Genomic DNA, 14,779 nt, shown 5'->3' on the forward strand with positions numbered 1-14,779 from the left:
GCTGTTTTTAACAATAGGTAAACCGTAATTACAAAACGATGTTTCGCATTTAAAGTAGTAAATATCATCTTGATAACGTACAATGTAGGTAACGTATTATACAGACACTTAAGTTGTCTTGAATTGTGTATGTTTGTTAAAATAACTTGACTGTCTTTTATGAATACATTGTATAAATAATATTGTTATAATTATAAAATTATAATATTATTTCTCAAACAGTATGTTACATTGATATAATGCTAATATTCGTTATTTTTTTGGCAACGTTACACCACAATATTCCAATCTGTATAGATAAAAGCCACAATACATCAATACTCATACTACATCTCATTTTGTTTCAATTGTGTTCAGGTCATATGTACAAAATACAGAGGCGCTATGAATTAAAACTTTAACAATATGTGGTATTTTTACCGGTGCTGGAAAAATCCATCTTACACCCCGGGGTGTAAGATGACTCTCGTGCTTTAAATGACGTATGACGAACTACATATATGTAGAAGTTTTATGTAGTTATTTATATTTTATTTCGAAAAAACGGAATAAAAATCCAATACCTTGACAGTTCCTCTTTTTCCTGATAGTATATTGCTCGATTCAAAACACGTTATTTTATCAAAAATTCATAACGTTACGCTGCAACTGATAAAACAAAACCGGAACTAAACATTGTTATTTGTCTTTGAAACGTCAAGACGTCTTTCCTGTTTACGGACGTTGGTTTCCCGCGCTTTGTTTAAAAACGCTGCTATAAGAAATAGTTCTCAAAAGAAAGCCGTTCGACTGACTTTATTTTTATTATTATATCTTGATATCGGTATGCAAGAAAAAGATTCTGTCACTGGTTACAGGTGCAGATGGGAATATCCGGCTCTCGGGTAACTGTTTAGGCGGTAACTCGGTAAGAACCTCGTTACCGCCTAAACAGTTACCCTCGAGGCCGGAAATTCCCATCTGCACCTATAACCAGTGAAAGAATCTTATAGACTTCCAGATTGGCGGCATCTTGTTTCTAGCTAAATGCTCAATAGTACTACTTTCGCAGCAGCCGGATTCATTGACTATCGTACCATTCCTACAAAAAGTGTCAAAACATTTTATATAGGGACCTTTGCACGCTTATGCTGATATATGGCATTCTACGGCCAGACTATAACACTTTGATGATAGAATGTTTCACTGGAAACATTTAACTAAAATAAGTTTGATTAACGTAGATATTCACGCTTTCTCATATGTATTATCTTAGATTGTTTTGCAAATATTTACATTTTCCGTCACAGTATGAAATATCTGACTATTAATATTAGTTAAACGACTCAAATATATCGTATAGAACGATTGCTCGAGGCATAATCAGATTTTTTTGTTAAATTTACAATGGCTTACTTACCAAACGTTTGTTTATGTTTTCTTGGTAAAACAGTGTAGACGGTTTTCATACCGTCAGTCGCGTGTAATCTCACGTGACAATGATAAATCCAAGTCCCCGGATTATAGGCAAACATTTCCACAGTCTCGTAAGTTCCCGGAAAAAGTTCAAGCACATCTCGTTTCAACGTTAATGAAGCTGTCCGCAAGTAAAGTTGACCATGGAAATGTACAGTATGGACACCAGCAGTGGAACCAAGTCCAAAAATATACCATGCTGACTTTTCACCCTGGTTAAATACCAGTCCTCTCAAATTTCCATAAATAAATCCATTTATTGTGTTATAAGAATTGCTTCGGACAAACTCTATATTCGACGTGTTGCGTCTAGCAGGGGCACGGGTCGCAAAATTGAAGTCGCGATAGTGACTTTTATTTTCATCTACGATGACAAAGGCGGTGGCAAACTCTTTTGTGACATCATCAGTTCTCCTTCCAGAAAGGTCAAGAATACCAGATTTACAAATAACAAAGGGCCCAAACAAGCCGCTGTATGTATCTTTCATTGGACTGACTCTAGATGAGTACAAGGAGCCAATACAATTTGGCTGGCTCAAAAGAGGACCAGATCTTTCCGGAATTAAGTAACGGTATATTCGGATTTGTCCTGGCAAAGTTGGTGAAGCTGACGATATTGGTGAACCATCTTTAAATACAACATTCCTTGGCACAATATTGGAAGGAAAAGAAGCGAAATTCTTGAACACTATTTCAATAGTATCTCCAACATTGCCACGGATAAATGGCCCTAAGATACCAAGATGTTTTTCATCATCTTGTCTTGGTTTTATATGTAGGAAAGTTTCGTCGGTGAATTCTCTGTAAATTGCCTTATAGTAAACACTTCCAACAAACATTGGATCATCTCGGACAAATATGTATGCTGCTCTGAAACGAAAGCGAAACATATCTGTTAAAGCTGGGAAAGTAGGTGGTAAATAAAAAGACAGGTCAAGACGGACAAGTATTTTGGTTTATATAATGTAATGATTATTCAGAAGAGTTTAAATTGAGATTTTGTCTGTCGTTAAAAAACAGCTTTTTTTCCAATGAAAATAACTTTTAAATTAGCCGTTTATCAATTTTTTGACTGTTCTTAGTGTTCTGATTTAAACTGCAAAAATAGTCACAAAACATTTCTTCACCTAAAATATATTCCAAATATTAAAACCACAACAACAACAACAGGATTTGTGATACTCTAAACAGATGGCGCCAACCTTGCATCTATTTAAACTCAATTTTGTTTTTTTCCATTGTAATATCTTCCTGTTAAAATTGTTTTCAGCTCTTTAACATTTAGCCTGCTACCGACAAGTGATTCTCTGCGACCTGTACAGACCAAGATAAGCCTGCAAGATTCAGTCGGTGAATCATCATTGAGCACCCCTTCAAATAATAAATGGTACTGCCCAAATTGAATGATGGGTCAGTCCATTTTTAAATTAGATGTTTTGCAGGCTAAAGGTTAAAAAAGTACATGCAGCAAGAAGCGTACGTCACAATTTTTATTGCATTATACTTTTTTGAGCAATTCCTTCAATGTACCTGTGTAAACATAAACGTTACACATTTGTGTCTATAAACACTGTTACTGGTTTAAAGGCAAAGACAATCTCCTATATAAGCAAACCTTCAAAACCTAAAACGCATGCCTTTGCAGACAACAGTGCTAAAAAGGAAACGACCTTATGGACCCTTATGGGTTTCTTATAGTCGGACCAGTGTTGTTTAAGATTTGGATGTTTGAAATTGCCATGATAAAAGCCATTTTAAAACTCGTAACGTAATTAGCGCACTGCTGGTTTTAAGGTATTAGGCCCATAATAGAGTACCTTCTTTTTGAGGAGTATTCAATTCCTACCATAAACCTACTTTTACTGCAATTTTTTTTTTTTTTTGGGGGGGGGGGGGGGGGGGGCGTAGGTTCAAACCCCACTGGGACAAAAAAAAATTTCCTTATTTTCCATTTTTTTCTAGTAAGTTTTCACTTCTTTCAAGACTTGTTCATGATTTATTGCATAAAAATGGAGAGAAAAAAATCATTTGATAAGCGATTTCTTGCTGTTCAAAGTGAATTTACCTCTAAAACAGAAGGGGTAGAGTTAGACATCTTTAAAAATACTGACTTACATACGGTAAAAGTATACGGAAAAAGTTCTTTATTTTGCCTTCAATCTTTAGATTACATATTGTGGAAGAAATGTAGGTAGGTTTTACTTCTGCCCCAAGGTTATTTTTGAATGAAGCGAGCAAAATTCAAAACAGACCCGCAGCATTCGACCTTAATTTTTCAATGTTGGAGTTAGAATTATGTCACATTAAACCCGTTTACTTGAGGCACCCTAAAAATGATATTGACAGTTTTATTTTAAGTTTTATAATTGTTTACCAATAGTTTGATGTTTTCTTTCATAAAAAATAATGGTATAATGAATTCTCTGTAAACGTTTTAGATAAAGGCCATCACTTTGAAATTTGTCCCCACTTGAGCTTAAGGAAATACTATAAATTACACAAAATTTATAAAAAAAACGGCACAGTAAAAGTTTTTAAAAATTTGCAACACAATGTAAAGCACGGTCAACTGTAAGAATATACCAAGGAAATGCCATTTCTTAAACATTACTATTAGGGGCCTAATACCTTAAGTAAACATTGTTTTAAATATGTTATTTTCTATAATTTCCGGTATAGAAGATTTAAAGCATGGTTGTTCTTTCACAAGTTCAGATTTTGTATTTCACAGACATGGAAATAAAGTTTTAAAAAATATTTAAAAATGAATTACACCTGCCATTTTCTTTTACGTTACCAACTTGCCATCTAAACAGAACGGTTGTCGTTTTGATCAAATATTGAAAGGTTCATCTCTTTCTCATTTTAAAGTTGATTTTGAAACTTCTTTCCCTGTTAAATGATTTATGTACAACATTTCCCTTTTGTTTGACCTATTTACAGCTTTATTGTAAAGATTAATGACATTTAAATCTACTCACTTGTCAGGATTAAAAAGACTTTCTCCATTTACTGGATCTATTTTCTCCGGGCAATAATCCCAGATAATCTCAATGACACCCACATAGTACCGCCGTATCACTCCCTTAACCACTGGCACAATTCGAGGCGGGGGAATCTTGGCAGGGTATTTATCCGTACACACAATGACGTCATACCAAGCAAATAGTCCCTCCGATTCATAACCCAGCTGACCGGTGCGTAGCAATAGTCTTCCTTAAAGTATTAAAATACAATTCAGTTTTGTTTTTTCGATGTCATCTACAAAATATATGTTCCTGATTGTGGCACCAGACTAGACAGAAAGCTGACATTGTGCTCGAGTATATATAATATAAACACACGGTTGTGAACGGGTAAGTACCAACCAATTCAATCGCCCATTTTTCACCAAAACCCTGAGTCAGATTTAAGTTTTTATGCAGATAGAAAAATTACTAAGTTATTTTCAATGGTGTAGTTGTCAGTCTTTCATAAACCTACTCATCGCAGTAAACAAAAATTTTTTCTTCGACTTGACGTTTTCCTGACAGACCCAAATATTACCTTGAATGAAAAAAATAGTGCATAACTTGAGCGTTGATTATTATTAATTCTAACACGATGCGATTCAATTTTTCTAAACAAAGAAGACTGAAAACTGTGAATTATTATACAACAATTTTCTGACGTCACAATTATTACGTCATAGCGTCAAACGGCATATCGACGCACTGGAAAAGAATCCAACTGAAAACGGGCAATTATTTAATGAATGTCGTACTTTAAAAAAGTTTTGGTAACTTGTTAGAATCGAAATAATGTATTTCCTTTAGAGATTTGCTCTTGAAAAAAAATATTGTCGTTCAGATGCGTATTATCATATCACTCTCGGGCTGAGCCCTCGTTATTATTAATTTCTTTGCACCTGAACTCAAAAGCATGATTTATTCAGCGACAAAGCACTAAGATAAATTATTTTTTTAATTACACTTCCATCATCGGTTTTCAAAAAAAAAAGCTTCTTGGAATACTACACAAATAGATATACACATATGATAAGGCATCTACTTTGCAAAGAGAGGTCAGTCCTACAAATCTATCTACACTGGGACATCAATCAATAAGCCGATGTTCTTGTAAAAATAGATTATAATCCTACCTGCTTGATCTGGAATCATCGTCACTGTTTGTCCAATTCCAGGAAACACAGAAGATGTGTCCAGTTTTCGACCATCATGTAGGAAATTATTACCCTCGAAACTGAAATGATGATGATCGAACTCTTCTCCCAGACCGTACATATGCCATGAAACACGGTCGCCTAAACACATACTTAGCCCATGAAGTGTCCCGAATGTACGTCCGTTAATCACTTGAAACATGGAATAAATCTTAATTATTAGCTTATTTCTTCAAGCTAAATAATGAAAAAGAATGAAGCTAATTAACTTCTTGTGACAGAACACATCTAAACAATCTAAAACAACCATAGCGCTATAATTTTATATTCTATAAGTTCACTTATTTATGTTGAATACGACTTAACATGCTTATTCGTCCTTGTTTTAAACAAATATCATATACACTGCTATTATACATAGTTAAGTTCATGATAAAATGTGAAGATTCAAACATTAACACATGGAATTGACCCATCTGATATGCCGACTTAAAACAACCAAACCTCTCATATTATTTGACTGTTTAAACAGACTGTCCTCTTTATTAACTGTCCATGGTTCACCAGTGAAAGCGTTGATATTCTCATCAATATACCAGGACAGGTTTTCATCTATAACCATCCAGTTCAAAAAGAACTCTCTATCAATACCAATCTAAAAATACAGAAACAGTTCAAAAAGAACTCCCCGTCCATGCCAGTCTAAAACATAGCAAACGGTTAAAAAAGAACCCCCCGTCCATACCAATTTAAAACAGGGTAAACAGTCAAAAAAGGAACTTTAAGTCCATACCAGTCTAAAACAGAGTAAAATATTCAAAAGAACTTTAAGTCTATACCAGTCTCAAACAGAGTAATAAAATATTAAAAAGAACTTTAAGTCCATACCAGTCTAAAACGTTATTCCTGAGTTCATTTTCTTGATTCTGTTCTTCTATTTCAATTTTAGTATGGTGACGTGCTAACTAAATTTATAATTCTTCACATCTGACCTGTTTTCCTTTAGGTGAAATAATTCCTGGATTACAGACAAGAAGAGGACCAAATAGTCCGGTATAGATGTCTCTGCGCAAGTCCACGGCGGAGTGATACATGTAAGTGATGCAGTCTGTATCTAATGGCGTCGGTGCAACTTGTTTCGGCACATCAAATTCATACATCCCGACTCTGCCTGGACTAACAATAAAACCGGTTTCTCGATGATCTGTAGATAATATTGATATACAAGGTTAAAGTATAAGGTTTATCAATAAACAATTTTATAAATTTATTTTAAGGGAGCTACCTATGACAGCAATATTCATTACGCTGTACACATGATTTTTTTTTCACTGAACTAAAATCCTTAAAGACCCGTTGACTCAAATTTACTCAACAACTGGACGGTTAAACATTTCTATACAAACAAGAGAGTCTTGATGGCAGTAGTCGTTTTTCGGAGTATTTGAAAAGTTTCAAACGATTTATTTATAATATGGGTACAATTTATTTTGATGACAAATTTCTTTATGGACTTTCTTTGGAAACAGTATCAGGAATTCAGAAGCAGTTTTTGATAAATTCAAATTAAGTAATGACGAATTGTCTAATGTTTAAGATTACACAACATTTAAAGACTACTGGTGTCAAACCGGCCAAAACAACATCTAAAGAGGAGTTCTTGTAATAACTTGCAACTGCATCCAAACGGAGACATGGTGGGGGTAAATCCAATAATATGTTATGTCCTTTTGTGACCGTTATTAAGATAACGCAAATACGTAACAATAATGAGTACAAATCTTGTAAAAGTTGAATACATGAATAGACAAAACGTGCACGGGTACACAATACGGGTTGTATAATTATTTTCAGGCACCAACACAATACACAGAATAATTTTTGTTTACCAAATCGACTGTTTTTATAGAAAGCTCCTTCGTTTTCCTTTGTTATTGAAACACCATTGGCAAGAAAAGAATACGGTCTCGATGCCCTGTTGAGGACGACAACGGTGACACGCTCTCCGACTTCGGCTTTGATTGGCGGGCCAGCCAGACTATAATGCAATTCTCGTTTTCCACGTGGTGCAGGCATAGTAAATGTCTCATCAGTGTATTTCCGATATACTGCTTTCTTGTAAACTGAGCCAATGCGTTGTCTTCCACGCTGCAAAAACTTATCTGATCCTCTGTAAGGAAACAAAGACAACCAAACAAATACGCCACCGAACAAGTGTCCGCTGTCTCGCAAACGCCGATTACAAACATTTTAATCAAATTTCCGATACTTAGCACTGAAGAGTCATTTGAATTTTGAATTGTCACCAGTCTGCATATTGCTTTATCAATGTGTTAGTTTTCTGGTTTTGTTAAACCCATGTTGAATACCGGCTTACTGATTTTGCTTCTTTTGAGAAAAATATAAACACTCTCAATAGAACTTAAACTCCCAAATTATTCATAATATACGTCTGCCAGGCTCGTCCATGACCTGTATTCTTTTTATCTTTTAACATGCAAAGATATAGGTTATGACCCTTGGACATAAAGGTCACAAATTACTAAATATAGCTAAAGACATTTCGAGAGAACAACACTCAAACATGTATACAGTAACAGAGAAAGTGAAATGAAAGCTTTTTACAAGGGCAGACTACGAAAATGAAACACTGCAAAAATTGATTTATTTAAAAAACAGATAACTTACGGAATTGTATATCCTGTCAGCCCTGGAGCATAGTCCCAAAGAATTTCTTCAATAGCAAGGTAATAAGTTCGTGTTCTTCTTGGAACAGCCGTCTTTTTGTATGCAGAGTTTGTTACACCTTTTCGAGATTGACATTGCTCCACTCGCAGGAATGCCATCATTCCCTCTAGAAAAGAACCACACGCACATAGAACATTGTGTGCAGAGAAAAGCGATGATTGCTAGGAACTTTTTTTTATACAAATATAAAATTAATGACATTTCTGGGTCCGTTTGCTGTCTAAATAAATGGATCTACAGGTTTTGAAGAGGTACGTCATGAAATACATAATCACGTAAGTTCGATTTTACCCAAAATATATTTAACATAGAGAGGTTTTTACATGAAACGTGGAAATATATCCAAAAACCTGCATAGCTGTGTTGATTCCTGCAGTAAAGAAGCCATCTTCCTTGGTTGATTGGGGTCATAAAACCGGTGTAAAAACTTGCAGACTGCAAGGCTACTGTGTCCGTACTATAACATATAAATATTATAAAATTATGTAAGAATAATTGTAACTAATAAATCATGTTTTGACATGAGTATAAACATGAATACAAATGTTTTAATACCTACCAGTAATTACGTACTAGATATTTGGATTTTCTGCATAACAATTTAATATTTGACATGCATTAACATAAAACATGATAAAGCTTATTTCTAAGTTCAAAAGCAGCTATTCAGACATAAGGTATTTCAAAGTAGTGCAAGTTGTTATTTTTTAATCAGATTTACACAGTATAGCTCTTGTATTGAAGGCAATAATAAGGAAATATAAGTACAATCCTTTCTAACAAAACTTTTGAACAGCAACACTGGCTATTCCACTAAACTAGTATATAATAAGCTTTTATCTAATAAATGAATTTTTTTCTTGTATAACCAGGAGCTTAGCTTAATTAGGAACTTAAGATGTTTATGATGTCGTACTGCTATATGACAAGAAAATATAAAATATTACAGATCGTGATGCAATTCGTTGTAGACGTTACTTGTATTTCTGATGAGGACTTCTGTCGAACGCTAGCTGCCATGTTATTTCTAAATAAACGCCATAAAATCTGCTACGCATTTAAATTGTAACCGGTAAACATCTAAAAGAACGCTATCCATATGTAACAAATTATGTCTAACGTCATTGTAATCTCCGCAGGTACTGAAATATTTTTCTGAAGAAACCTTGCGCTAAGTTAGATAGAAGATGCCATTTTTATAGTCTCAACATGGTCGAAATTTTTGATATACATAACAAATAGAATATGATCACTTTATTCTTTTATAACAAAATATAAATTTAAAGGTAAGAGCAAACACTCCCTTGAAGCATTTAGCACAGTAAAAACCGTCAGAACCACACGTTGCAAAGTTCTACTATGACAGATATATGCACAGAAACGTTCAGTTTTAGCTAAATCCGGTACAACCAATTGTCATTTTGTGTTGATCCAGAGCGTTGAAATTTGCAGGGGGTCAGCTTTGAACGAATATAAACACTCCTAAAACATATCAGCTTACCGTAACTAACCACCAAAAATGGTTGGCCGCAGAAGAAATACAGAAACAAACGTTCAATGGCCAAGCTTAACAGTTCATTCTTTTGCTTTACACAGGGGTGATAGAGGGGTTAGAGTTGGGGCTAAAAATTACAATGACGAACAATTTTAGCATTAATTATCAAATATTACATAACAGAAAACTTACCGTTTCTTATCTATAATCATTGTCTGTCCGTTCGCATGTATTGTATGTACTCCAAGGTTCAAGGACATAAAATACCAGACGACATTTTCACCTTCGCAAACGGGGAAATCCGGTAAATTGCCGTAAATGAAACCATTGATGTGGTACATGTCGTTGCTTTCTTTAAATTTGGTATTTTTCGTCTCCTAAATGATTTTTTATAATGATGAACACCTCACTGGATTATGTATATATAAATATATGAATATTGTTTTAGTGTGTGATAGAAATATATTTACCGAATGAATTCAAGGTCCAATATTTTCACGAGCGGCGATGTACTAACAATAGCCTGATGTCAAAATGTTAATATTTGTAAAAATGTTAAATAATTCTTTACATATCACATTTTAATACTTAGAGGAGCATATCTTTATGTTTTGGAAGGTATTTATATCTTTAGCATCTCGTATAATAAATGTGTTATTTTTGTGATACCTTCAGATGCCAACAGATCCTAGGATCGCCACATCGGTGTAAATTCTTACCGAAATACCAATTGTTGTTTTCATTTGCTATGTCTGAGTATAAATAGAGCTCCTTGTCAACGTCCAATCGATTTCCATACTGATCTAGCATTCCTGAACGATATAAACAAAAAGAAACCATAGAGTTCGCATTAACATGAATCAAACACGATCCTGAATGGTCTTTTTTTTATTATTATTTCCATCTTTTTACCTAGATTATCACATTAAAGACTTGAATCCGGTGTAGAAAGATCATGTTTACAATTGGAGTGAAATTTACCTACAATGAAAGAAACGTTTTATATATATGCTTTCGAAACTTGCAATTCTAATAAGGGCCAACTATAACGCTCACGTTTCTTAGAAAGTTTCGCAATTCCAGCAAAGACATTAAGTTATATCTCTTGAAACTATTAGCACGTACGTTGTTAACGTTCAAAGCGTGTGTCTTACTTTTGTAACGATTACTTTCCTTACAATGTCAAACCACAAATGTTAAATAATGCTCTCAAAACAGGGTCATCATGGGCTAACTGTAATACTTACCCTTTCTACAAATTATCGCTATGCCAGCTAAGCCTGTGTCAATGTCTTTTGATGCCCGTACGTGAGAATGATAACCCCACCCAACACAGTTATCGTCTTGAAGAGTTGGCGCGTGAATCTTATCAGCAAACCAGACGTATGTTACACTGCCACCTGGTGGCACAGCATCGCCATGTTTATCACTTCCGCGTGTACCATCGATATAGAGAGCACCTAAAGCGAAACGTGGTGTAGCAAAATACCAATGACGTGACGAAAATCTCCCTGATTGCAGCTGTATTGAAATTATTATTGTGGACATTTTATAATTTGAATCAACTTTCAAACTAGATCTACCTTATTTCTAACTGCAAGAAATTAGATATGCATTTAAGGTTTAGCAGTATCAGATCACAACAGAAATTATTAGTAAAAGAACAACATCTTGACAAACAACTTGTCTGTCAAATACATGTTTTACTGTTTTGTCCCACAGAGTTGGATCCTTAAAATATTATAAAGGCATTGTCTCCTTTTACAAAAGAATGCCATTTGTAAAGAAACAAGCAAATTCGATGCATTGGTTTCCCTCGCCGAAAGGGTTTGTGGTGAGGAACGGCAAAACAGTATATCCGGCAAAAAGTTACGGATGTTACTAAGAGGCAAATAATTTCATTAGTCAAAATCAGTTTAACAGAAAATGAATGCTGTTTTTTTGGTGGTGGGGGACGCAGCGGGGGTGACTGGGTGAGAGTACAAAACATCATATGATGATTATAAATATTGATGGAAAATTAGAAATTTAAAAAAAGAAAAAAATTGTTTGGTGAGCAAGACTTGGTGGAGGATGAGGTGGGGGAATGGTACAACTTTGCATGTTGAAAAATATTCATGAAAGGTTTGAAAAAAAAAAGGAATGAAAAATTATCTTTTTTTTGGGGGGGGGGGGGGGGGGGGGGGGGGGGGGGGGGTGTGACCAATGCAAGGTGGTGACCAGGTGTGGGTACACAACTTTACATGTTTATAATAAATGTTCATGGAAAAGAATGAAAGGCGTTTAATGAAATTCTACCAATTGGTTGGTTTGTTATGTACAAATCTGTAGACTTTTAAACAAATAAAGGGCAATAACTCTAAGGAAAATTGACCAATTAAAAAAAATGACAGACATCGTCGAAGTATGTTGGTTCCTATTTATTTCAAGTTTCATGAAATTCTACCAGCTTGTAACTGAGAAATTGCTGCAGACGTGGATTTTTCATTAAATCAAGGGCAATAACTCTAAGGGAAATTGACCAATCAAAAAACAAAAACTTGACGGGCAGCATCGCAGTATGTTGGTGCATGTTTGTTTCAAGTTTTATGAAATTCTACCGGATAGTTACTGAGAAATGGCTGCGGACGGACATTTTTGGGCACTTTTCATTAAATCAAGGGCAATAACTCTAAGGAAAATTGACCAATAAAAAAAACTTGATGAGCATCATCGCAGTATTATGGTTCATGTTTATTTCAAGTTTCATGAAATTCTACCTGCTAGTTACTGAGATATGGCTGCGGGCGGACGCACGGACGCACGCACGGACAACGCCATTTCAATACCCCCACCCGCTTTCATCGGCGGGGGATAATAAATGTAAACAATTGTCAAAAACGATGTTTTACCTAGTTATCTTAAGTTTAAACACTGGTGCATTGTTGCAAAAGCATCAAAACAAAGACATGTAACAGCTTTTTTAAAAATGGTGAGTTTTACAGGCGCTGAATTATCCAGAAGTGTGACCCCTTCATACAGTCCCTTTCCGGAATTCAATACTGACAATGGTTTTGACAACTTTTGTAGAATAATATACATGTTTTATATGCTGTTTGATTTTCATGTAAAAATGCTTTCTTTCTATGAACTGGTGATGTTCAAACTTTTTTCTCCGAAACATTGACCTAACTCCTAATTGGCAGGATCATATAGGGCAAGTATACATTGTTATGCCTTGAATTTATGTATTGCAATGTTCAGGATATATTTGCAATATTTGGGGTATGCGTTTATTCCAAGGTTTAGGACATGCATGTAATTGTAGTCTTTAGTGGGGCATGCGTGTATTGCAATTGTTTGGCTATTAATAACTCTCTTTGTTAAGAACAACATGCATTTATTGACATTTATTAAAGCTCTGCTCCGTGGCTATTCAAATTCTATTGTGTGTATGCAACCCATGATTACAATAGGTAACAGTTAACGGTCACGCGCCACACTAGCACGCAAAACCACAGGTATTTTATATAGAATTTTATATGAAATAAACTCTATTTTGACAGGCGTCACTGTTCATAGTCAGAACTGTCATGCTTTTTCAGTGACAATTTAAGGTTAAAAGGTAGGACTGGAGCAGGTCTTAAATAAGATCCGCCCGCTTGTATTACAATGTGTTTGACGTGTATGCATTCAAATGTAAAACATATGTGTGTGTGTTACAATGTGTTAGACTTGTATGCATTCAAATTGTAAGATATGTGTTTATTACAATGTGTTAGATGTTTATGCATTCAAATGTAAAGATATGTGTGTATTACAATGTGTTAGACGTGTATGCATTCAAATGTATAAGACCTGCGTGTATTACAATGTGTTAGACGTGTATGCATTGAAATGTATAACAGCTGCATGTATTGCGATGTGTTTTAGACGTGTATGCATTGAAATTTATAAGATCTGCGTGAACTGAAAAGTGTAAGATTAAAATATGTAAGATCTGCTTGTATTGAAATATCTAAGATGCATTTAAATGTATAAGACGTACATGTTTTGCAGTGTGTAAAATACATGTATTGAAATGTAAAAGCCTGTTTGTATTGCAATGTGTAAGACATTCAGGCATTAATATGAATAAGACTTGCGTGTATTGCAATGTTTAAGACATGTGAAACTCAAATGCTATCCAATGTGATGTATTGTATATAATGTACGTATAGTTTAAAATAAATAATATGAAATTAGGTGCTACCTAAAAGGCAGAGCTCCCTGAAAAATCACAGCGCCCCTTTAAAATTAAAGGAGTGGTGTTGGAATTGTCTGGAATTTATGGATTCATTTAGGAAGTTTATGTTCTATTAGATCTATTAAAATTATAAGTATTAATGATAATTCGTGATTTCTGAATGCATGTTTTAGACTGCATCAAATTTAATTCTTGACATGTGAAATACTCGTAAGATATTCTGTATATAATTAAAAGAAAGTTCGATATAGATTAAAATCTACACCAAGATAAAGAAGAAAACGTATTTGAATAATTTCTGTTATTCTTATTGAAACGTACTGCATCAACAATTTTACATATTAAATTATTATTATACATTGTACTGGAAACCAGTCACAAATGATAACCCCTTCAAATTGAAAAGCTTCAAACCTAACAGAATCTCATTAGGCCAATAGCCGAAGGAATTCTGTCTTTGCGTGTGAACGTTTGGCAATAAGGACTTAATGTAAAAAATTAATGTTTCAATTCCAAAGTTAACAGAAATTAGAATGTATGTACTCCTGGAAATGACTATTGTAATTCTTTTAAATGTTATTATTGTCAAATTTTGGTTCTTTCTGAAAAGAAGAATGATTGTGTCTAACTTTCAGTCAAAAATACTGCTATAATAGACGCCTGGTATGGGAAAATTACAATCATTTACATGACT

The 14,779-nt window shown here is 34.4% G+C and overlaps 1 protein-coding gene across 1 annotated transcript in view; it reads right to left on the bottom strand.

The window, feature by feature from the left end:
* LOC123564793 (ferroxidase HEPHL1-like) overlaps positions 1-14,779 on the bottom strand; it is a 34,608-nt gene that overhangs the window by 12,203 nt on the left and 7,626 nt on the right. The window contains exons 3-13 of the mRNA XM_045358620.2: positions 11,108-11,320; positions 10,530-10,672; positions 10,053-10,237; positions 8,716-8,822; positions 8,306-8,471; positions 7,507-7,787; positions 6,610-6,821; positions 6,122-6,272; positions 5,597-5,809; positions 4,437-4,671; positions 1,400-2,325 (exon numbers count right to left, since the gene is read on the bottom strand). Of these exons, the coding sequence (XP_045214555.2) occupies positions 1,400-2,325; positions 4,437-4,671; positions 5,597-5,809; positions 6,122-6,272; positions 6,610-6,821; positions 7,507-7,787; positions 8,306-8,471; positions 8,716-8,822; positions 10,053-10,237; positions 10,530-10,672; positions 11,108-11,320 (2,832 nt within the window). The remainder of the gene's footprint in view (positions 1-1,399; positions 2,326-4,436; positions 4,672-5,596; positions 5,810-6,121; positions 6,273-6,609; positions 6,822-7,506; positions 7,788-8,305; positions 8,472-8,715; positions 8,823-10,052; positions 10,238-10,529; positions 10,673-11,107; positions 11,321-14,779) is intronic.

This window comes from Mercenaria mercenaria, chromosome 1 (genome assembly GCF_021730395.1).
Source record: "Mercenaria mercenaria strain notata chromosome 1, MADL_Memer_1, whole genome shotgun sequence".
NCBI classification, from domain to species: Eukaryota; Metazoa; Mollusca; class Bivalvia; order Venerida; family Veneridae; genus Mercenaria; species Mercenaria mercenaria.